The sequence below is a fragment of the Taurulus bubalis genome, assembly GCF_910589615.1.
Source record: "Taurulus bubalis genome assembly, chromosome: 7".
NCBI lineage: Eukaryota > Metazoa > Chordata > Actinopteri > Perciformes > Cottidae > Taurulus > Taurulus bubalis.
Genome location: NC_136595.1, coordinates 22,822,549 through 22,848,316, shown reverse-complemented (window position 1 = coordinate 22,848,316; position 25,768 = coordinate 22,822,549). Strand labels below are relative to the sequence as shown.

The 25,768-nt window shown below is 43.4% G+C and overlaps 2 protein-coding genes across 2 annotated transcripts; one reads left to right on the top strand and one right to left on the bottom strand.

The window, feature by feature from the left end:
• Positions 1-3,246: 3,246 nt before the first annotated feature.
• Positions 3,247-13,567, bottom strand: tmem59l (transmembrane protein 59-like; the record flags this gene model as incomplete). Its single annotated transcript, XM_079221235.1, has 8 exons — positions 3,247-3,405; positions 4,023-4,140; positions 4,830-4,941; positions 5,069-5,174; positions 10,736-10,888; positions 11,045-11,139; positions 12,060-12,165; positions 13,403-13,567. 8 exons carry the CDS (start codon positions 13,565-13,567, stop codon positions 3,247-3,249), a joined length of 1,014 nt encoding a protein of 337 aa, XP_079077361.1.
• Positions 13,568-15,101: 1,534 nt separating this feature from the next.
• On the top strand, positions 15,102-25,599 carry crlf1b (cytokine receptor-like factor 1b; the record flags this gene model as incomplete). The annotated part of the gene is made up of 8 exons (XM_079220815.1): positions 15,102-15,159; positions 17,608-17,886; positions 18,499-18,628; positions 18,849-19,021; positions 22,744-22,901; positions 23,477-23,645; positions 25,125-25,310; positions 25,547-25,599. 8 exons carry the CDS (start codon positions 15,102-15,104, stop codon positions 25,597-25,599), a joined length of 1,206 nt encoding a protein of 401 aa, XP_079076941.1.
• Between the last annotated feature and the right edge of the window lie 169 nt (positions 25,600-25,768).

The following is a 25,768-nucleotide window of genomic DNA, read 5'->3' as shown; positions in this document are numbered from 1 at the left end:
TCACTTTCATCAAAGGCTTGCACTGATTGTCATCACCTGTAGACACACTCCAGTGTGAATGGGGAGTGTCGGTGCTGCCTTCACAGACCTACGGTACGTTTGGTGACCAGCAACACCACGCTTTCCACACAGGCACTTTTCTTCCCTGGCAAAACATCAGAGGGCAATGTAATGTAACACCCTCTTGTAGAGAAGCTTCTTCCCTTTGATTATGTGTCACAGCTGACAACGAGGAGGCATCTTTTGATATTTCCTTCTGTCTGTCTGTCTTTCACACAGCCAGCCAGCATGGTATGCTAATTGGACACATGCACTGGAAGCTCTGTTGTGTTGCCCCTGGTTTGTGTTTGATTATGTATTCACTGTATCTGGTCTGTTATTGACGCGATGACAGAGAAGCCAAAGAAGATTTCTGTTTTTTTTGTTGAGTGAATCTTGTTTTAGAAGAAGCTTATCCAAATTAATCTGAATAGCTTAATTATATCTGTTACAGGTGAGTGCAGAGAGAACAATATGTGGTGTAGCAGATTAATTCAGACTGGTTTCTGCATAGCATCAGGTTGTAATGCAGAGGAAGAGACTCAGCCTCAGTACCAGTTGAAGACTGTTCATCCCTGCAAACAAATGTGAGCAACTTTTTGCATTCAGGATCATTTGTAAATAAAGTATATCGTTGATCAAATGTCGACACTTTTGGTGTCGAGATTCTGAACGACAAACTTAGTGCCAACTTTCAGATTTCTCTCAGTTTAAGAACTTCATCAGATGTTTTTGTCTCCTGCAGTTAGAGGTTGGCAGGTGCTTCGTTTATTCTCTCAGCAGTTGTTCCAGCTGCAAAGATTGCCTTCACTTGTCTCTCATCTGTTATGTTCTCTGTGAGCATTGTTCATCCATTCAGACACAAACTAAAGTAAATGTCACTCATTATTTGTCTTGACTATTATGCCAACCTCAGCGTATTGTGTAAGTAGCCCTGTAGTGAGGAGATGTCACATCACGACAACATGAACGGGGAAACATCTGGCATCTGTCCATAGAAAGAACTTCTCTCTCTGACGTTCAACTAATTCAACCATGTAATAAAAACATTTTATCTGATGTAAAACTATTAAATGTATCAGGAGGTAGTTTAAGAAAAACTGAAGCTATGCTGCCACCTCGTGGACAGCAGCGCTTATTACATATCTAGGATTTAATCGTCAGAGAGAGGTGGAGAAAGACTTGAAGAGAGAAAAATAATTGGTTGGTGGGAACATATTTAAAATAAAACATTTAAAAAAATCACCAGTGCTAAAAGGAATAATATGTTGTTTTTTTGCAAAGATCTGAACCCCAATAATCAATCACCTTCTGAGATGACTGAGAGCCTGAGGCCTTATCAGCAAACATCAGGGGCCGATGCCACTAACATCTGCTGCCAGCATGCAAAAAAGCCTCTGACTCTGATGAGCCAACGGTGTTCAACAACCACACAAATGTGTAATGTTCTGGTGTCCACACACTTTTGGAAATATGAATTTAGCTTTCCGTCAAGCTGTTATGTTATGTAACTCTTTTTTTCCCCTTCGTCTTTATTTATCTGTTTCATTTTTATTCCCCAGCGCAGACACAAATACACCCTTTTTTTTATTTATCCTTCTTTTTTAATGTACAAGAAAGAAAAAGACACACTTAACTCTCATTTATTTTCAATGAAAACACTTTATTTCATCATGTTGTAAGTATCGTTTGATTGAAAATAAACAGACCAGTATAAAGGAAACAATACAGTTTGAAATTCATATCCTACTCCTTGTGATATACCAGCGCAGATATCTATTGAATGGCTTTTTAATCAAGAGTCCTTCCCGTAAATCACGAGGTAATTGTCATCCGTTATCACACGTTCTATTCAATGTTTACAGTAAATAGTAACACAAAAAAAACACAAGTCTACAGTAGAGTCTTGCCATACTGGCGTGGCGGGCGTTAAAGCTAAACTATCGAAGCGTCACTTGCATGCACGGTTTATTGTCTACATAGCCTGGAGGAAAAAGAGCGCGTTACAGGACATCAAAAGCACTGAGAGGAAAACAGAAAATCTTCTCTAGAACTGTGCAACTCTGTTCAATAACAACGGTCTATGTTAAAAGCTTTGCATTACACATTGTTACAGAGGTCATCCTTCCGTGTGTGCTCCTAGGACATACAAAATAGGCAGCTATTAGAAAGCACGTGGCACATATAACAGCTAAGAACTCTTGAAGTGATATAAGAGCAGTAATATGATAATAATAATAATAATAATTATATTAATAATACAGTAATAGGTGCAATCGCCCCTCGACGTGTCTCTTTCCAATCTGTATTAGAGCGTATTTAACATACAGATCAATTACATTTGTATGATGAATTAACTGTACATGGCATTTCAATAAAACTATTTAACAGATAATGTTGATGACTCTGAATAAATAGAGTACAAAATAAGGTCATTGTTTATTTTGCTCATTCTCAGAGAGAGCTTCCAGTTTTCAATCTACCAGCTTTAAGGGTGTGTGTGCTGTTGTAGATGTTCACACACATATACACACACACACACACACACCTACCCAGACCTATCCAAACATACACTCACAGACAGAGGAATACGTTGACAAAAGACGCCGTTTTAGTTTTTAGAGTGAGTAGGCCTTTGTTTCTCTGAACTTGGTGAGAATGTGTAGCTCACCTGAGATTTCATGTTACGTTGTGAGGGGGAAAAACATGGTTTTCAATTTTGAATAATTCACTCTCAGCAACCCATCAGTTAATCCAAACTCTCTGTGAGAACGAGGTAAAATTAAATCTAGAATGATTCTCAGCGTTTGTCTTCCCTCGTCCATGCTAGACATGAAAAATGATACGAAAGCTCTCAGCTGTAATCCATCCCCTCTGCTTGTCTCCAGCGTGAGACCAGAGCACTGATTTATCAATAAGCAACGAGCAGGTTTATCATTACGGATAATCTGAGGATGGACTTGAAGAAATCTGGACTGTACAAGGAAATGAAATGCCAGCAGACCAACAAGACCAAGCTCGATGTTTCAGTATAATAATTTGAAAGGACAGGAGGTGTGCCATGCTCTTAAAAATATGTTTAAAAAAATTCTGGTGACTGGTTTGAGTCCAGTAATGTGTTTGTTTTACCCCTTGCGCCGACGGGCCGCTGATTTCAGACATGGTTATCCTGGGAAACGAGACAGCAGCTCTCCTACTGGTCCTTTTCTAAACACAGGTTTTGTTGAGGTCAACTTTCACCGGCAGAGGCCCCGCCTCCTGGCTCTCCTCCGATTGTTTCATGGACACAGCGATCGCGGGACTCAGGTGGTACGGGTTGACTTTGTGGGCATCATCCAGAAACTCTTTATCCCCGTTGATACTCAGCTGAAAAGACACAAAAGGTGAGCACGTCCACCTACAGCACTTCGCCAACCATCTTTCGCACTTAGAGTGCTGAAGAATGCAAAGTATGCAAACCACTACAGACAGAGAACCCAGAGTGGAACTTAAAGGGGGCATGTGCTTATTTTCAGGTTCATAGTTGTACTTGTAGTTTTCTTACGAGAACATGTTTACATGCTTCAATGTTGAAAAACACGTTATTTTTCTTATACTGTCTGATGGAATATATCTGTATTCACCCTCTGTCAGAAACGCTGCATTTTAGCGTCTGTCTCTTTAAGGCCAGCTCTCAAAAAAGCCCAGAGTGCTCTCATCGGATTGTGAGAAAAATATGGTGCACATTTGCAAAAGTAGCTCTCAATACCTGGGTGAAAGTGCTCAGATGGAGGGCGGTATATTCTAATGAGCCTGCAGTGACACAGGAAGGGGAGTAAGATCTGAATGGCTTGTTCATCACATGTTTTCTAATCCTGGCAGCCCACAAAACAATGGACTGGGTGGTTAATTCACAGTTTGTGGGTTGGTAAACACTCAAATTGTTGCTTCCCTCACACGTGCATGTGTATACATCGGTTGTGGATGCTTTTCTGTGTGTGTACCTGCGTCTTGATGTGCTGCTCTGGTGCAGTGACGAGGCTGGCACAGCTGAGCCACAACATGACCATGATGGACAGGAAGAGACACGCCGCTAAAATCCACCGTGGAAGGCCCGAACGTCTGTAGAACGAGAGTTATGGGATGAAACTAAAGATGGCTAGAAATACTGAGAAACTTAACATTAAGGCACCAACAAAAATGTAAAAAATGTACACTTTTGAGCTCGTTGCATGTTGTAAATGTTGCATTTCATAACTACTTTAAATCCCTTGTCCAAGCATTTGTATATGTGTGTGTGTGTGTGTGTGTGTGTGTGTGTGTGTGTGTGTGTGTGTGTGTGTGTGTGTGTGTGTGTGTGTGTGTGTGTGTGTGTGTGTGTGTCCAGATTTTTGGATTGGGTTTTTCCTACCAGACATGCAGCTGTTAGTTTCCTTAATGTTAGTGTGGGAAACATTAAATTAGATTATCCATCTCAGTGGCTCCATCTCAATCCATCTTGTCAACCTTAAAGTTAGTTAGATCATCGCAAGGTAATGCATTATAATGTGTGGCTTGATTTGTAAAGCATGCATTGTACAGTTAAAGTGTGGGAATAATGCAATCAGATATGTGTGATGGAATAGCTAAATGTAAGTCTCTGCAAGTTGATTGCCTGGAAACCAGACGGAGAAACCAGACAAAGAAACCCGTGATTTGCTTTAGAAATGATTGTCAGTGATATAAATGATATTTTATGGGGAGGAAAAAAACATTATTTCTCTCATTTTAAGCCTTCAATTCTCAGCAGGGCAACTCAAGCTCCAGCTCACCTTGACATGCAGCCGAGGAAGTCGTGCTCAGCTGTGGGGTCGTCTATGTGCTGGACAGGGTGTTTCCCTTTGCCTGCCGCTTTGGATGCTCCCCTCTCGCCATGTCCCCTCACTCCTTAAAAAAAGGATTTCAGTTGGACGCTGATGAGTGAATATTGTAGTATGTAACAGTATATGCATGTGCTGCTATACATGGATGCATGTGTGTGTGTGTGTATGCGTTGTGCATGTGTTCTCACCGTGGGGTCTCTGGGTGTGAGAGTGGACCTGAGGCCAGGGTTTGTCCGCCACGTTGGATCGAGGAGCCTGCAGCTCGGGCAGAGAGTACTCCATCTCTGGTTGGCTCTGAGGAGAAAGAAGAAACACCATAAGCACCCTTTGGATCCAGCCAGGCTAGCTGTTTCTCCTTGTTTCGGACATTTATGCTAAGCTAGGCTAACATTTAGCCTTCAGACATAGATGGGGTCAAACCTTAATTCTCAAAAAGTCAAACTATTCCTTTTACATCATGTGTTGTTTAAAAAACAACACATTTTATTGATTAAGAAATTGATTCATATGAAGTATTTAAATGTAACACCCAGTTAATAGTGATCTCATGGTACATGAAAAACAATATTAAACCAGGACAAGTTGACTTCATGTGAAGCAATACTTGATAAGTAGTTGAATGTTAAACGTGGACACGTGAAACCCAAAATGTTTTAGTTTGCTCTGCTCCACAGAAAGGTCAGAGGTCAGGATTGGCCAAACGTCTCCAGCCCTGGAGCTGGAAAAGTGTTCGACTTCTTCTCAGCCTGAAGCGTCATAGATCATGGTGAGGTGGCCAAGTCATAATAAAAAATGAAGAAAATAATATATGATGATAGCTATAAATGTCAGCTGAAAAGATTTCTTGGCACTTCTTGTTTCCCAACCAAAGCAAGATGATTAATACTGCTATGAGCATTCAGTGTGTTGCGTAACCTAACTAACATCCTTTGTATCTGTTGGAGTATCTCTCACAGTTTCTTTCTCACCCATCCAAACCAGTTAAGTAAAACCCCTTGAGCTGGGACGGCACCTCTGAAAGAATCTGCTTTTAAAAGAACTGCTACACACAGCCTGCTGTCAGCGAATGCGCTGTTGTGGCTTTCATTATGTGCAGTGTTTCTGGTTCCCCCTGGAGAACTCATTAAAAGAGGATTTTGGATCCCCACTGTTGACCCTCCCTCCGCTCGTAACAACACTATTGCTGGCCTCAGCAACAGCACACAAACACACACACACACACACACACACACACACACACACACACACACACACACACACACACACACACACATTTAAAGGAGTACAGTATCTCCCACTGCAGTAGCGTCAACCTCCCAATGTTCATCGATTCTGACACTAAGTGGATCAATGAACTTTGAAACTTCTTGCTGTGTCATGCAATGCAATGTGAAACCAGCTAAAATCATTCAGTGTCATTCCTTCTGATTACATTAAATGATTGATCTGCTTTCTACTGAATGATTTCAATCACTCGTCCAGACCAACAAAGCAACATCCTGCAGGCGTGGAGACGAGGCTGTTAGCTCGCTTCCCAAGACACAAACAATCCTTCAAACCTCTTGTGATGAAAAAGTTATTTCACAAGCGGGTTTATTACCCCTAGCGAGCAATGCTTTCTGACAGGGTGCATTGAAACCAGATGCAGCGGCAGTGTGAAGGTTTGGGGAGACTTGGGAGGGCTGATTCTCATTGGCTGCAGACTGAAGAGCTCTAACCATCAGAATGAGCGGAGCCTGATCTGCATCTGTCATGAATTATGAGAGAGGGAATGCAGAAAGGTGCTCGGGCTTTTCAGAAAGAGTCGAGAAAGACAAAGAGAGAAAAAGAAAGGAAGAGGGGATTGAGAGTTCAGAGGTTTCAGGCAGATGCAATCAGACTAAATCTCACTTCTCTTACGTTGTTGAATTTGGGATTGGATACAATCTGTTTTTGAGCTTCCACAAATAAATTGAAACGTATATTAAAAAATAACTTTGACTCTTATTAAGGGGGGGAAATGGTTACAAAAGGTATCTGAGGGTGTATGGCTGAGCATCAAGCAAGTGCAATAATCATCAGACACCTTGGGGAAATATTTAGAGTAAATTTAACTTTAAATTGGACTACTGGTGTCAAAATGATGGCTTTTAAAGGGGACATGTCACACACGTTTTCTGGTTGTGTTTCGGTTTTCTTTGAGAACATGTTTACATGCTTTAATGTAAAAAAATAAACATTATTTTTCTCATACTGTCGTTCTGAATATGCATGTATTCGCCCTCTGTCTGAAACACTCTGTTTTAGCGCCTGTCTCTTTAAGACACCCTTCCCAAAAAAAGCTGATCGGATTGTTGAATCAAAAGTTTTCTGATCGGCAGCCCACAAAACAACTGACTGGGTGGTCTTGATTCACAGTTTGTGGGTTTGTAGGCACTCCAGATTTTTCATGATGTGTCCCCTTTAAAGGCTTTAAATCTAAATGTTTTATTACAGCACCCCCATGTGGTCAATTAAGACCACTTTCCATTTCCATTTGGTGTGTTATATCATAGTAAACAAAAACAACAACACATGTTAAAGGGCTTTGCACCTCAGCATGAAAGACAAGTACTTCAGGATTAAAAGTTTTGTGATATTCTGTGTTTCCCTTTTTGTCAAAACATCTCATGAAAATACCAAAACTCACAATAAATGTATTCTAGTACCGATAATAAGTATCAAAATCCTGATATAGCTTCTTCCTACATTGTTGTCCAGACCAAAATACATCTTCCTTTACTAAGATGAACATGGGCTCTGCAATAAATGCTGACTAATGTTCCAAATGTGTATTTATCTGCTTCTGAAAAGTCTCCCAAAAAATGTTACTTACTCCCGTATAACTGGCATTAATTAAAAACTACAATGCCAAGTGGTATGAGGAAATGAGCATTTGTGTAAAAATGTAAAAAGAACATTAGTGTGACACACATTTTTGAAGTTTGTCTCCAGTAAGAACTCATTTGGGCTGAGGGCAACAGACACAAAACAAACATAGACCATAATAAAATGACCATAATACCATAAATCACACACTCTTTGTAATGTTCATGCTTAAGTCACATCAGGTCTCTCGTGCCTGGATGATTAAGCGTAGATGAGAAAGAACACTGACTTCCTTTTCAATGTAACATCATAAGTCAAAGTCACGCTTCCTTCAAACACTGTTATTTCCCTGGATCTCTCCATCCTGTTCAGGTTTTTTTGTGTTTTTGTTTAATTAATTCGGGCAGAATGACTAATGCAATTTCCAAGAAGAAATGCAGTAGGGACTTCTCTCTTTGTATTCAGCCTTACGCCGAGTTCAATTTGTCCGGCAGGCTGCAGCTCGCTAGCAGAACCGCAGCTCAGTTAGAGGAAGTCTTTAATCGACTCAACCGCTCTCGCTCTGTCGACCTATCATGGGCTGATTTGTCAAAATAACAAGAGGGTGGTGAGAAGGAAATTACTGAAGTAAAGGGCTGTGTTTTACCAATATTTCCTCAAAATTACAAGTTTTCTTTATTTCTTTTTCTTCCTCGGGGGACAAACCCTAGTTGTGACCTAAACGTGACTTGCTCCACCCATATACTGCCGCTAATGTTTATTTATGATGCACGCAAGTAGTTATTCTCACATCTTGAGGTCACACAGTTGAATGTATAAAGACAGTCAGCTCCTTTGTGGACGTTCTCATAATGTTGGCTTGCCCCCCCCCCCCCCCCCCCAACCCGCTGCTGTCTCTCCATTTAGCTGGACTTTTTTCTGTTGTTTAAACGCTCGGAAAGTCAATCTGTCAACTGGGTGGCGGTTTGCCAGCCGCCCACTAAACACAGGCCTGGTAGTCTTCTCACAACCCCGTGGAGCCTGGCTTTCCCTCGCCGCTTCAGCCTGCATGTCACTTCCATAAAGAGCAAACATCCATCACCACGTCCGAAGGAAATGCTGGTGATTTCATGTCCTGTGGCTGCTGCATGTCTATATGAGGTCAGAGAGCCCAGTGTGCACACATTATACCTAATAGTGGAGTTTTCAGCATATAAAGGACTCATCTGTGATGGTTACGGTGCATAAATACTGTCATTTTACCATTGAGCCCTTTAATTATGTAGCTAAAAATGCCATCACAGTCACAACTGGGAAAACCCCGGAAACAGATGGAGGACATGGTTGGATAGTCTGGTAGTTAGACTGAATAACTCTTATTTTAGCTTCAATGTATAGGTGGTTCACTTTAGCAATATGTTCAAGTTCAACAAGAAAGCGTATTTTTGCCATGGCTGCAAAAAAACTCAAAATTTCAATAATAGAAAATGTAAAGAAATGTTTGATCGGCATCTGGATCAAGATCCGCATGAAAGAAAACATGAAATTACTCAAATAATTAGTTTATCAGAGTGAACATGTTCAAAAAAGCTCTGCAGCTCAAATCCTTTCAAAAAAATCTTTGATTCAGACCAAAATAAATATTACTTTCAACCTAAAGTATAACCTCCTTGGTGGGGCTGCTGGTGAACAGTGGGTCTGTCAGCTCAAGTCACCTCATCTTTTTCAAATTTCAAAAACTACGTCTGAAATATTTATCTAGCACAACCAGAACTTAACTCTTTAGTGCAGTCCACTCTCTTCTAAATCTAGCGGTGAGTTTCTGTCCTGAGGCGAGCTCGGCACAGCTGGCCCTGCCGGTTATCAAATATGCATGGTGCTGAGGGAAGTGACATAATATGAAAGGACATTTATAAACAATTAACGCGCTGAATGTTTGTTTTTTTGCAGCTTTCTGGATTCAGCACCTTGTCCCCACCCCGCTGTGTGCCCTTGCTCACTCAACCTTCACAGATGCACCGATTCCAAAATGGGCAGTGAGTAGTTTTGGCAGTGACCCAAGCTCCACTGCAACGCATATACCTCACAGGATATATTTCACTATCTTAACAGGAAGCAGAGGGTAGCTCAACTCATAATATATAAAGGTCTACTGGCTTGCTTTTAACCTCCAGTTCAAATCATACCACATGAAAAAGCTTTGGAGATATTAATCTTATAATTTCCCACCATCTTGACTCAGTGAGCCATAATATTGTGTCGGAGGATATTTGATTTATGGAGATTTTAGAATTAATTTGTCTCTGTCTTTTGCAGCAAAGCACTTAAAGGTCCAACTCTGTTAAAAGTGCAGATATTCAGAATGATGAGGGGAAATGTTGCTGTTCTGCAGCTTCATTTAAAAAAGTGTTGAATAGTTGCTACAACATATGACTCTTAATTTAATTCTGATTCGTTCCGCATAGACAAAGACTATTAAAACACACACATATTCCCGCATTCAGAGTGTAAACTGGTGTATTGTGTTTCTCTTTGCATTTCTTCACTGACGATGTGTTGGATGGAACAAAACAGGCTCACTTTTAAAAGTTGACTTTGCTGCAAGTGCAGAAATCATAAGTCAGCCTATTTTCTGAGAATGAAGATTAGATCAGTGTAGGTGGAGGTTTTTTACTTCTTTTTTTTTTGTTAAACCACAGGAAGCATTGCTGCTCACCGCAAACACATCGTTTTTGATCTACCGGTAATCATTATCAGCAAACTGTTGCTGCCAGAAACACAAAAACAGGTCTAGCACATGTGTACACTCTTAGGATCTGGTTTTAGGTTAAAACACCATCACATTATATAAAATGTCATAGAGTGCAGAACATGTGCGTTTCCATAAATCATTACCCCCATTTAGCGAAACATAACTTTAACCATTTATCTATAAACCTAGCATGCACAAGATTTATGCTTTTTGTGACACAAAAGATTGCTCACTGCTCGAGCTGCCGGTCCTGGACAAACACTTGGCTGGGTCTTACCTGAAAAACCACAACCTTGCCATCATCAGCCTGCAGGTAGAAGGTCCAGGTGGAGGAGATGAAGCTCTGGGCAGAGCTGACGATGTCGTTGCACCAACCGGAAACGGCCTCCATCACAGAGGGCGGCTTGGGGCGGAGAGTCATGGCCCTGAGCTGCGGAAGAGAGAGAGAGCGAGATACTTGAGTACGAGGAGATTTATTTGTGTGTGTGTTGCAGTATACTGTGTGTGCACACTTAGTATTGATTTGAACATTCAGACATCCAAAGACACTTTGGCTCTTATAGCCGCATTAGCATTTTTTCCTCACCTTCCTCCTCTTGAGCTCAGGTTCAGAGGGCTGGCTGGCACAGCCGGTGCAGCAGGCCTCCTGCTCCAGCAGCTTAATATATGCCTCCTGGCAGGCTGAAAGAGAGACAGAGAGAGAGAGAGAGAGAGAGAGAGAGAGAGAGAGAGAGAGAGAGAGAGAGAGAGAGAGAGAGAGAGGGGTAGTTGTGATGCATGAAAGAAGAAGTATGATGAAGAGGGGGTTGAGAGAGCAAAAAGAGAAAGAAAGAAGCTCAAAAGCGAGTGGGCACATGGAGCACTGCAGTCAGCTGGGTGGAAGATGAGAGGAAATAAAACAGGCACAAGCTGTTTATGTGGGAAGAAAGATAAAGATGCGAGGGAGATGTATCTGTTGGCGCCCGCGGGCCGATTCCCTCCACGTCGCCGTGATTAAAACGGGGAGGTGGGGGGCAACGGGGCGTCTGCTGTCTGGACGGCAAATCACATCATTGATTTCCATTACAGCAGTTCAAACAGGGCGAATAGCCTTAAACAGACAGAAAGTGGCCATCGAGTCTGCCAGCTTTTAGGAAACGGAGAAATATTGAGCGGAGCTGCTGCGTTGGTAAAAAAGAGTCCAGTCTTATCAAAAGGACCAAAAGCACTCACTCCTTCCAGGGTTTGATCGGCTCCATTGTATAGGTGGCAATGGAGCCGATCAATTCAATTCAATTCAATACTATATACATTACATACGTTTTTTAATGAATGTTGCTGCATTAAAACAGTTTACACTTTAACCCGAATGCCTGTTAATTTGTTTCTGGTGTACCTTTTATTATTTTTATAATAAACAACAATTTATATCCACGTATTTATTCGTTTCATTTAGTTTTCAGAAGTTAGGTAAGAATGTTTAAGTCAAGCCTGATGTTGCCTCATAAAAGAATGATCCCAGTCACTTCCACACTGTGAGGCATTGACACAGAATATTAGGGGTCGAGGCCTCGGCCTGCTGAGTAAAGGTGTAAGAGCAGCGGAGTGACACACTGACTCACCTCCCTGACACTCCTCCCTGCTGGTATTGAAGCCGGCGTTGCCATTGACGAACTGGCAGATGGAGTAGAGGCGACAGCCGCGGTAGCAGGCGTTCATTATGGAGTCCTACCAGCCAGACAGGGAGAAGAGAGGGAGAGACGCAAAATTAGAAATGTCTCCTGCACTCTTGGATAAACTCAGGATGCGCTTGTGAGAAAATATGATGTGTTATGGCATCTCCACAAGCTGTGACATTACAGCCTGTCATAAACAGTTGACAAGAGGGAACGGTAGCGAGAGAGGAAGATGCACATTACTGTACTTGTCATAATGCATTAATTATCGGGTTGAGACAAGGAAACAGCGCCCTCTGGTGACCTCTCTGGGAACAAAGAGATTCCCTGACCGAGGACCATGAACGTTTTTTTTTTTTTTTTTTTTTTTACAGCCTTAAGCTTGCCATCATCACTGCGTGTCCCTGTTTATTCTCAGAGGGGTGTTTATCTCAAACCATGAAACGTTGCCTCGCAGTTTGGAGGCGACAGCGTATTTCACTTGTCTGTATAGTTACTGCCCGGGTCTGTTGACACCTTCAACTCGACACACTGCTATGTGCATGCCCAAGTGGCTCGTTTTCAATCACAACCTTCAAAGCAGAGGACTGTGGGCCGCTTTGCAGCTATGCTGCTGCTGCCCTGCAGGATGCCCGAACCACACCTGAAGGCAGCAGAGGAGGAGGAGGAAGAGGAGGAGGAGGAGGAGGAGGGAGGAGGAAAAACATCCGACACAAAATCTAAAAGCTCTAAACCACAGAAACTCCTGGGGAGATGCACAGCCCTGCGAGGGTCCAGTGTGGCCTCGTCTCAGCAGAAAGATGCTGTGGTATCCGCCAATAAAGGGTCATTCTTTCATGCTTCACAATAAGCTCGCTGATCCTCCACAGCCCGCGCTATACGCCTTCCCCGCATGGCCCCTCTTAATTAGGGATGTAGGAACGATCAATTATCGTCGCGATCTGATGCAAGAGCATCTCGAGAGGAGCTGCATGGATGCGGCTCACTTCTTGGACGAGTCTGGAAGGTGCAGAAGAAAATGAGCTGCATCCATCTTTCGGCCTAATTGTGCGCCGTATAGCATCGGAGAGGATGCAGCGGAAAAATCGGAGCGAGCATGATCATTACGCACGGACATAAACACATTTCCTTTAAATATTTCATATGAATACAGTTGTTTTTTTCTCCCGATGCCGAACATAATTGCCTGTATGTCGGTGCACATGCGATGAAATGTCGGACAGCGGGATGCTGACAATGCGCTTTCTGCAGAGGCAGCCGACGCTACACGGCACACAGGAATAACTTACTTTAGCGGGGCTTTTGTTTTTGATGGTGAGCTGGCATTGCCTTTTGCAGTAATTGATGTCGCCCAGTTGGTTGTCGAACAGATCCGAGGACGCCGCCGCGAGTCCGGCGAGAAGCACCGAGATCAGGGCCGAGAAGCCGCACATCCTGCCGCCGAGCCGGAGCATCTCAAACCTGGAGAGGAGGAGCGGAGAGTCGAGCTTCTTCCAGCACTGAGCTCCCTTTGTGGCTGCTGGTGATGCTGCTGCTGCCTCAGCCCAGGTCCTGTCTGCTGCTCCGCTGATCCGCTCCTGCTCGTGGCGTCACGCGCATCATCATCATCATCATCATCATCATCATCATCACCACGCACAAGATGCCCCCCCAAACACACACACACACAACCTGCAAAGCTGCCTTCACTGCAGTGCACAATGTGGCAGGGTTGACATTCATACAAAATGTGTCAGTTAAAAAGGACCACGATGCGGGAGGCAGATGTCCTGCAGAGCAGACAGATGGGCCGTTTGTTGGAGTATTGACAGTTCATACATAATCAATGTCACAATTATCGGTTGGATGCAAAGATCCTGCTGGAAAACAGGAGGGATGCCACTCATATCAGCTGAGGAGTGACTGGGAAATCAACAACTGATTAAACTTGTTTTGTCATCGTTTCATTGTCTGGTGGTTGTTTTGTGATGAACTCCGTAACTTTGCTTGTATATAATGTGATTGACTATTAATACAAATGTAACGCGATGATTATTGTGAACATTGCTTAAATATTAGACAACGTTCACCTTCAAATAGTTATCAGATATTAAAGAAAAGCAGGCGACAACAGTAACAGTATACTCACAATTTAAATTCAGTAAAAGTACAAAAGGTGGTGGAAAAATGCTGTTAAAAGTTGAAGTATTCATTATGTAAAATTGTCCCGAGAGTTATTATTATTTATAATGTGAATAGGGAAGAGAACATTGTCCTTTGATTCTGTTGGACAGTCACACTTGTTGTGTTTAATCGATGTAGCATCATGTATTTGTTTGTAACATGTAATGTGGGGTAATGTACAAGTATAAAATACTCAAGTAAAGTGCAAGTAAATTGCTCTCTTCATCACTTTATTTCTAGAAATGGGTGTTTTTTTTTACGTGGCTATTAGTTGTATAATATATATATATAAAAATAAATAAATAAAAAGATAGATTTGAAACTGGGAACACACATATAGTTGTAATAATTAGTCTACACACGTATACCTGCAGGTTTTATTTTAGTCGTCACAACCTCAACTGCAGCTTATACATTCTAACATAATGAGGAATACATACATTGTGTAATGCTGCATTTAAAGTTGCTCTACATTTCTGTGTGTGTGTGTGTGTGTGTGTGTGTGTGTGTGTGTGTGTGTGTGTGTGTGTGTGTGTGTGTGTGTGTGCGTGTGTCAGGGAGGGGACACACTGAGCAGCACTAATGACTTGTAACTTAGGAAACAAGGGAGGAGGAGCAAACAGAGTTTGAGCAGCGAGTCATCGCGGAGCTAAAAGGACCGAAGCTCGGCTTCCTCCAGCAGCCAGCTCGGTGCTCGGGCTCCAGACTTCCACTGAAGAGCCAACGTGTGGCCTGAGTAGAGCCGCTGGAGAGTGAGGCTGCTCGGTCACCTCCTCCAGCTTCGCCTCCCGTCTGCCCTCCGCGTCCCGGAAACTCGGAAGAACCATGTTCTCCTTCACGGTTCTCCTCCTCCTGGTTCCACGTGCGCTGTTGTCCTCCATACGTGAGTACCACACCGACACGACCCACTGGACGCTACCGCGTTTCTGTCGCTGCACACCGGATGTGTGTGTGTGTGTGTGTGTGTGCGTGCGGGTGCGTGTGCGCGCGCGTGTGTGCGCGTGTGTCAACTTAAAGACGGAGTTCCTCGTAGTGAGTCGCTGTATAGAGGCTTCAAACCAATGACACCAGTCAAAATCAGTATGAAGGAGGACTTTTTTTTTTTACAAGTTTCACCTGCCCAGGTGCTATAATCACCGCACATATAATAATAATAATAATAATAATAATAATAATAATAATAATAATAATAATAATAATGATAATAGATAACCAGAGAGCGTGGCTTTTCTAGAAAGTCAGATGCTTATTATTAGGGGGCAACATTGATAAAAACCCTTTATCACAGTATATGCATACATTGCAATATTCATATAGTGCATTTTGAATATGACTTTGAGACGATGTTTATGGTTAAAATAACCAAACAACAATATCAGCTTTTGATCAAATTATTGTCCACATTATTGTAAAAATTGTATGAAAATTACAGTCTGACTGTGTATGTTTGAACCAATTTCACTATTGATTTAAGACCGTTTAAAAAAAAAAAAACTATGTCAGCCAATATCCCTATTTAACATCAACATTTCTGATAAGGGTTTCTTAGTTCTGATGTTTTGTGACCAGTAGTACTGAGCGGGGCATTTTATAGTTAAAAATAAACGCGTCTGTGCTTTCTGGTGGACGAATTATAGGACAAATATAGCCTAATCGTATCGTTATCCACTAAAATGAATCCAGATGCAGTGCCCCTCGTGAGAGTAATGATTAGATGTGATTGTATGTGGCGGTTTAGACAGAGCAAGACCTATTAATGGACATGCATAGTGCTTTTCAAGCCTTCCGACCACTCGATGCGCCTAAACACTACATGTCATCATTCCCACCTTCCCACCAGGACTCTAACTATAACAATCACACACATGCACACATGTTGGGGTCAAGTGTGTCGCCCAAGGACACATCAACACATCGACATGCTCCTCTGAATGTCCTCTGATTGAAGGTCGACCCTGCTCTCCCATAAAGTAGACATGGTGGTGATGTATCTGATGAGACATATATTTAAATAAACGGTGTTCAACAGCGCTGTTGCATGGAGCAAATGCAGGAGAGATAATAATATTGCAAGTTATTTACATGCGTATTTATAATCATAAGACTGAGAAAATGATCTGCAAGTAGCGCTTTTATGAAGAAAACAAACAAACATGTAAAACACGTGCACATTTGTAATCTTTCTCATTTAGATTTCACACCTGTTTTATATTGAATACCACGGGAGGCCCGAAGGTCAATCCCTCGCTCGTCCTGCACGTCGACGCAGTTCTCATCGTTTCACATTCGATGCTGGAATCAGCGAGGTGGCACATATGTTGGAAAGCTTGTCCACCGCCCACCTGGAGCCGGGTTAATAAAACTCTGCCCTCACCGCCCTGAGAAGAAGGAGCCCAGTGGTAACGTTTCTCATGGGCATCAATCATAAAGGAAAACTTTAAGTGTAAGAGGGGTCGCGGTATGGAAAAGCGTTCAAGGATTTTACCGACACAACCAGGGTGACCTTTCCGACAGATGAGGCTCCATAAATCGTCTTCATTACCGGGTCATAAATATGTGCTGAGCTGCTGCTCTGTTGTGGTGCAGTGCTGCCGCACTCCTCACACAAACACAAAGTTGTGCTTAGGGCCGGAGAGAGATCTGGACAGACCGAGTGTTCAACACAGAAAACAAATGGAGCTGCGCGGGGCCTAATGCATCTCATTAAGGAGTGGATCTATGAAAATGAAAGGTCGAGACGGGGCTAGAAAAGCAACAGAAGCAAGTTTACTGCATCTCGAGGCTTTGGTGACCTTTGCATTTATTTGTTTTGCTTCAAAAAAGATATACATGAATTTACATCTGTTGCATGTTAAGTAGGTACATAGCAGAATTAAATCATGGAGGAAAAAAAGAGAGAAAGAAGTGGACTTCTGCACACTGTCGGCTTCGAAAACCACCCAAGAAGGAAACAAAGGCAATAAAACAATATTTAAAATCAATAAAATAATGAGTTAAGTTAGCTATAATCTAATGAGTTGATTAAATATCTAGTCTATTGAAAGATAATTAAATTAAAAACAATATATAATGGATTAATCATTTGCCACCCATCAAGAATGGGGTATTTTCAGCGTTTTTTATTTTTGTAAAATTAATATCTTTTGATTTTAGACATATTTGATCAGGTAAAACAAACAATTTGAAGTCATAACCTTCAGCTTTGGTAACATATGCTGGACATGTTGCACTAATATAATTCAATGAAAGCATGAAGAAAAGTAAAGGTGCATTAAAAGAGAGAGAGAGGCTGATATAAGATACTATATTCATGCTCGTTTCCTCCGCCCAGATGTGGCAGTCATCTCCCCTCAGGATCCCGTCCTGCGCATCGGCTCCAGCCTGACCGCCACGTGCACGCTGAGCCCCGAGCTGGGCCTCCACGCCCGCACCCTGTACTGGACCCTGAACGGGGTGAGCCTGTCCAGCAGCACCTACAGCGTGGAGAGCCCCGACACCCTGAGCGTCACGCTCCACAAGCTCAACGGCTCCCAGCAGCAGTCTGGAGACAACCTGGTGTGTCACGGGGCGGACGGACGCATCCTGGCTGGTTCCTGTCTCTACGTGGGCAGTAAGTGGTGTGTGTGTGTGTGTGTGTGTGTGTGTGTGTGTGTGTGTGTGTGTGTGTGTGTGTGTGTGTGTGTGTAATTTAATGAAAAAGAAAGACAAATTCGTGAGCTCAGTCTAATAAAGTCATAGTTTGTTAAACAATCTAAAGTATGCTGGATTTCATAGTTGTCCTATTTGAGCACAACCACAGTTATTAAATAGTTATTATACACGGACACGCAAACCCTGTGAAATAATATGTTGTTACGCACTTTGGATAAACAACAAATGTTCCTGAGTTAGAAAATCTTTAAAAAACAGGAATCTAAAAAGATCGTTTCGCTCTCAACTGGTGTCACACAACCTTAAAATAACACATTTGTTGATCTGTTTATCTATTTGGGGAACCTTGATATAAAAACGTTTTGATGTGAACCGTTTCTATTTTTAGTTGTACAGAAACACATATTTGATTATAATTTGATTGTAGTTTAAAGTCTGTTGCTTTAGCTTTCTGCTTCACATGAATGGATAAATCAGCCATATGTTGTTTTCTTGTGAATTTCAGAATAACATTTTTTTATTATTAACTTTGTGACTATGTTTGTCAATTGTTATTCCCCCTCTTCTCCAGGGCCTCCAGAAAAGCCTGTCAATGTAACATGTTTGTCCCACAACACAAAGGACTTGAGCTGCAAGTGGAGCCCGGGGGGTCGGGGCGAGACCCACGTCCGAACCAAATACACCCTCAAGTACAAATTGAGGTGAGCGTCCCAGACCAGCTGCAGCTCACAGGTGCTCACCTCGTCCGACGCCATTCAGGTGGACTAGCAATAAGTGCATGAGTGCAGCGTATAGTCCTCCATCTGCAAACAGGCACACTACGGTCAGAGCGTTACTGTTTCACTCGTGTACTTATAGTGTCTGCCTCTTCGGAAACAAGCGTCAGAGTTTATTTCGATCCTTGTGTTTGCTTCTGTCCAGGTGGTATGGGCGAGAGAAGGAGTGTGAAATTTACAGCACAGGGAAGCAGCGTTACTCCTGCTACATCCCCCGCAACCTCGCCCTCTTCACCCCGTATGAGATCTGGGTGGAGGCAGCCAATCAGCTGGGCTCCGCCACCTCCGACACCATCACCCTGGACATCCTCGATGTAGGTAGGTGGGCAAAGGTTTTTAAAGGAGGTTTCCTTTCCCGGTCCTTTCCTCCCTTTTTTCTTTCTCGTCCTTTCTTCTGTTCCATTTGTTTGTCTGCAGCTCTCTCCTGCATATGGCTAACACACTTCGTTAGGGGAGAGGAGGGATTTATTTTTATGGTCCGCTCTCTGTAACAGCGTTATGGGTTCAGGCTGCTTCTCTCTCTAAAGGAACTCTAGTGTTGTAAAAGTTAACCGCACATCCGATGCCTCTCTGGGAAAGGCTTCACAGGTTTCGTTGCGAGAAATTTAGGTCATGTACAATTTCTCCAGTGCCGTGTTGAGGCCTCCAGCGAGCCGAGGGCCACGTTCTGAAAGCAGTGTTTATTGTCCGTGGCTGGGCATCCTCTGACCATTCATCCTCTCTGCACACTGAGGAACGGTCGGAGCTGTGAGTGCGCTGGAGGAGGAGGAGAAGGAGGAGCCTTGCCATATGGATGATGCATTGCACTTTCACAATAACAGAAACAATAAGCTGGGAGTATATTTGTTCTGGCTTGGTGTCCCTCTCTCCCTTGAGCTGAATGCTGAAGAACAAATAAAGCTGAAAAAGCAGCGTCACGTACCAGCAGTGAAAAATATCTGAGGCAGGAGGTCACAAGCGGGAAACACTTTTACAAGTTCTTTAATAAGTTCCTCCCTTTATCTCTCCATCCACTGCATCGTTGCCTCCGTGTTTCTCTCCTTCAAAGCCCTTGATTTGTTTGCAACCTTTTATTGCTTTGTCTGATGGAACAACACACTCTCCTCTTTATTCCGTTGCCTTCCAATGTGGAACCTTTTGTTTATCATGCATTCTCTCGTGGACATAATTGTTAACAGATTCATTAATTGATTGTATTTATTTTGCTCACAGCTGGCACGTATTCAGCCGATGCGTTTATGTTTGCATTTATTGTTACAAGACGTTTCAATTTGTCCCGGATTCTGGTTTGCGAGCACGTCATTGCAGTTGCACTCCTTTTACAACATTGGTACATTTTTCTGTATAAAAGGCAATTTTACAAAAACTTCTTTCTTATCTACATTCTCTACTGACGTAGCTACAACCTGAGATCATGTGGACAAATTAGCTACGAGGGTAAAAGGCTCACCACTGTTCCACGGCCAGGAGGAATCCACATCGCTCATCCTGGTTGAATGAAACAAACAGCGGGATACCACGATCACTGGAGCACACTCTCCGGTCCGCCTTTCTATAATGGGAACCACCACTTTGATCTGCCACTCCACAGGCCCTGTCCCCGACCTCCACGTGACACTGAAGAGCTGCGTCAGCCAAGACAGCCGAACAATGTCCAGAGCCTTCAACATCTCAGGACGCATGTCATCCTAGCCTTGGCGCCAAGGTGCATTTTGACTACCTCAGGGATAGGAATGGGTCTTTCCCCAAGTCTTCCATCTCTTCCTCCATGTTGGTCGGGTTCGAAATGAGCTGACCACAACTTCTAGCAGACGCTTCCACAATGGAGGCTTTGAACACGGCCCACTCTGATTCCATGTCCCAGCATCCTCTGGGAAGCAGCGCTCTAAGCTCAACCTCACTACACATTGGGATTACGAGGTCTGTTCGCCAACCTACCCCCCCGCCATCCGACCCAACTCACCGCCAGGTGGTGATCAGTTGCTGAAGTTGCTGTTTGGTGCACAAGCCAAGCTCAGCTGGGAGCTCGTGATAATCCCCACATCCGCCTGGCACCTCTCAGCCTGGGCAACTCTGAAGTCCAGCTCCTCTCCAGGAGTTTGGTTCCAGAACCAAAGTGCTGTGCGTGGATGTATTTAGTTGGTACCGCTTCATCTCCCACACCAGCTCCAGGTCCCTCTCCGCCATAGAGGTGACATTCCACGAACATAGAGCCAGTCTGACATGCCAGGGGTCAGTAGGTCCATGCGCCTACCGGTGAGCTCCCATCCCAGGTCTGGCTCCAGAAAGGGACCCTGGTTTGAACATGGTGCCAGTCTGAGTAGAGTTTAAAACAATAAACAATTGATGACAACACATTTTTTTGTTATTGTTGTATAAGACAGTGTTTTTCAACCTTTTTTGAGCCGCGGCACATTTTCTACTATAAAAAAATCCCGCAGCACACCAACAGCCAAAAAAGTTGCAAAATGTCACATTGTAGCATAATACAGCAAATATGGGAGGTAATTATTGCGCTAGCTACTGGCATGCAAGAGTGTTTAATTACTAGGCCAGCCACTATATTGCAGACTCAGACGCTCAACAATGGAAAATTATTTGCGGCAACTTGCGGCAACTTGCAACTTGCGGCAATTATTTGCGGCAACTTGCGGCAACTTGCGGCAATTGCGGCAATTTGCGGCAACTAAATAACCGCCTCCACGCCCAGCAGTGGTGAGTCCATTGCAGAGAATGTTTTTATTTTTTTGGACCGATTAAGTGAAATTGGACATTTTCCCACGGCACACCTGACGATCTCTCACGGCACACTGGTTGACAATCACTGATATAAGAGAATGACAGTTTACCTCTTTATTTGTACAAAGTACCTGTTTGACCTACATTACATTGTTTTTTGATAACGGTTAAAAAAAAGGTTTGTCATTATTTTCATGATAGATTTACTAATTTACCTTATTTGTTTTCAGAGAAGAGGAGTCAGTTAGAGAGAATAATTAAAGAATATAACATTAAGACAAAACAATCAAGACGAGGAATATAATTTCAGGAAATGTGGTAAAAAAAAACTTTGGATTTGTCAGTAAATAAGTTGATTAAACTTGTATTTGAGACAGATGGCAGTTTGCTGGCTCAGCACTGATAATCATAAAGAAGGATGAGGTATGATTAGGGATGGGTATCGTTTGGGTTTTTTTCGATGCTAAACCGATACTTTTAAAACAATACCGGTGCCTGAACCGATACTTTTTTATTGCCAAGGCAATTTTTTTTCTTCAAATTGAACAATATTATTAACTGTTTAAAGTATACTATAGATATAAATAAGTACATACAAAACACGCTTCAAACTACAGCTTCAAACCTTTTAACTTCAAAATATAAAAATATATATTTAAAAAAAGAACAGACACAAGCATCAGGTGGCCTGATGGGACCGTGTGCAACAGAACTCAGACTCTGTTGGATCCTAAAACTGCTGCTTTACTGGACTACACGTCATCATTAATATCAACTGGAGAGATTTGTTCCATCAAGCCGAGGACGGACGTTCAAAAGCTCGTGCTCGTGTCTCCAGCGATCTCTGTGTGCGCGCACTGTGTGTGTGTGTGAGCGCGTGAAGCCCCGCCCCCTCGAGCCCCGCTCTGCATGCAGGCAGACAGAGAGCAGAGCAGCGAGTGCGCTCTGATCCAAGCTATTTTAATAATCGTTTTTAGCGTGCGGGCACCGCGCTACCTTTTTAGTATCTATATACCGTGCAACTTTACAGAGTAGTGTAAAAAAAAGTATTTAAATCGGCTCAGGCACCGGACGGAAGCACCGAAATCTGCGTTGCTTTTCGGTCCGGTAGGTACCGGACGTGTTGGAACCGTTCTCGGTACCCAACCCTAGGTGTGACTTGTGTCTGCCCTCAGTGTTGTAGTACAATATCCACTGCGGGTTTCATCTCTCTTAAGGTCATTCAAACCTCTTGTATCTTGGCCCTGATTACTGTACATCTGCTGTCTACAAACGTTTTACACTTATCCTCATCCGCGCAGTGACCACTGACCCTCCTGCCAACGTGCAGGTGAGTCGTGTCGGCGACCTTGAGGACCAGCTGACGGTCCGCTGGGCCAGCCCCCCCGAGCTCAAGGACATCCTGTTTCAGGCCAAATACCAAATACGCTACCGACTGGAGGACAGCACTGAATGGAAGGTGGTCCACACACACAAACCTGCAGCCTACGCACACTTAGTCTATCGCTATGACACCTCTGAGGCAGCTGTGGAAATATTTGAAGGCGCAGCATCAACTGATCCATTAAAACGATGAGCATAAAAGTTCCTCCTGCTGCATCCCTAGGCTCCTGCATGTGGCTTTCATTACAAAGCAAATAACACTTCTGTGAAAAACCTTGACTGCTGCTTGATTCTCTGCTAGTACATTTTGAACACTGGCTTCCATCCAGATGTGCAGTAGTGGCGCTTTAAAATTGAGTCTTTTGATATTTTCTGTCCCCAGCTCCTTCTATATTTTGTCTCTGCTGCGTAGGTACTTGCTGTGTTCTTTGAGTTATGGATTCAGTATTGAATGACAAGGTCAAGCTAAAAATATTTAAATATCTAGACTACAAAATATCCTTTTCAACTGTGATATAGGCAGATGAAAAAACAATTAAAACACTGAGAAAAGATAAAGAAAATGTCTTTGTAATTGTAATTAAGAAGGATGTCTACTCTTCTACTCGTGTTTTTATCACATCCTCTCTTTCGTGTTGTTCCCTCTCACAGGTGGTGGATGATGTTGGTAACCAGACATCGTGTCGGCTCGCAGGCCTCCGGCCCGGTACCGTCTATTTTGTCCAGGTGAGGTGCAATCCAGTGGGCATCTACGGCTCCAGGAAGCCCGGCATCTGGAGTGACTGGAGCCACCCGGCTGCCGCCTCCACGCCCAGCAGTGGTGAGTCCATTGCAGAGAATGTTTTTTTTTTTACACAAGATTGAATGAACAAAAGAGATCTCTGTGTTCTCGAGACACTCAAAACAAAAATCCACCAAAAGTGAAGTCTTTCCTTTCAAAGTCCATCTCATGTCTTTAAATGGCTTTTAAATGCTTCCCAAACGTCTGTGACGCTCATAAATCTTGACCATTCGTTCTTTTCTAATAATTAACCTTTCATTGTCAATTAAAGCCAGAAAAAACAATGTCCTTATCCCCGTTTCAACATCCTGAATACGCAGATCCGAACCGCATGTGACTCAGGAGAAAGCAAACATCAATAGGCGAGATACCGTGATAGAAATCTCCCAGCAGAGGATTAGAGGGAACTGCAAGAGCCACAGGGACATTCTGATAGATTTTTGTCGTCTGCTTGAAAGATTGATCAAGTTAAAAAGCTGGTTGTCAGTCCGCGGCACACACAGGGCCTATAAAGCTTGAGTGGAAGCAGGTTTGGGGGGCAGGAGGAGCAGATAATGAGTTACATAGGTCGTGCGGTATTTACTCCCAAAAGGGAGGAAGTCGTTATCGGGCTCTGCTGTTTGCCACAAAGAATTGATTGTAGCAGACCTACGACTTTCAGTAGACGTTCCTCCCCAGAAACAGAAGTATGGTAGATCACCTCCACGGTTTAGATGTTACACGGAGAAACTATTGTCGTTATATGAAATTAAGCAACATGAATCATCATAAATGTTCACTGCATAACTGTTTTTGAAACAGCTTCTGTCAATGTTCCTTTTATTAGATATATTTTTGATACTATGGCAGGGTTTGAGACGGATATTAGAAAAGTGTCATTTCTATCCTACTAAATAACTTTTCAATTAGTTATTATCTTTTCTTCCCCCATATACGCCATATTCTCACTGTACTCTTGTCACATAAGCCATAAGCCTTCTCCAAGCCCACAAAACACATGTAGACTGGATGGGCAAGCTCCCGTGACCGCTCCAACATCCCTGTGAGGATAAAGAGCTGGTCCGCTGTTCCAAGGCCGGGACGGAAACCGGTGGTCAGAAACCAAATCGGACAAATGGAAATTTGGCGCGAGATGAGAAGCTCGCCAAAGCTATCTTTACTCGTCCTGTGGGGGACGTGAATGTGTCTGCAGAATATCACGGCGATCCAGCCTGTGGTTGTCAACATGTTTCAGTCCGGACCAAAGTGGCGGAGTTGACGTTGCGATCAGGTTCATCTACTCAACATCAGAACTGTTTTCCAGAGAGTTTTATAGTACTTTTGGTGTTTACGCCTCGAAAAAGTGCCAAAAAAGGAAGAAGCATGTACGTCACATTCATGCTGACACATTAAGCAGCTGCTGCATAATCTATACACCACCTTGCACCTCCGTCCTCACGATAACCTTGATGCTGCTCTCCCATCTTCCCTCCTCACTACCTCTTCCTCTCTTCTCCCTCCTCCTCTTCCTCCTCCCAGAGAGGCAGCAGAGCGGCTCCTGCGACCCTAAGCCCGGTGGGCAGAACTCCACCCTGCGACGGGAACTCAAGCAGTTCTTCGGCTGGGTCCGCAAGCACGCGTCCGGCTGCAGCGGCATGTCAATCAAGCTGTACGACCAGTGGAGGGTGTGGCTGCAGAAATCGCACAGAACGCGCAACCAGGTAGGTAAGCAGAATCTCTCCCTCTCTTTTCTTTTCATTATCTCTGCTGAGCACACACACACACACACACACACACACACACACACACACACACACACACACTAACAGCCACTGCTGCATTGAAGTACTGAACTGAATTTCTGACCCTGCCTTTGTTTTGCCATGTGGTCAGCATTTTTGACAGATTCCTCTTGAACTGGCTGGCTCTGGGAAGTTTCAGCCCGTATCCTTTATGATCAGGTGAAATGTGCGGTTTTGACTTCACTGGCCCAGCAGTGGGAGCACCAAAGTAGACGCACTCTTGATTTTTATGACATATTTTAACGACGCAGGCTTGATCTTAAGCGGAGGACCACAACAAAGAGAAAGGAGCACGTACATGCAATTAACGTCCCACTGCAATGTGTTCCCTTTGTTTCGTTTTGGCGAGAGGAGGCTCTTTCACAAGAATAACTCGGGCCA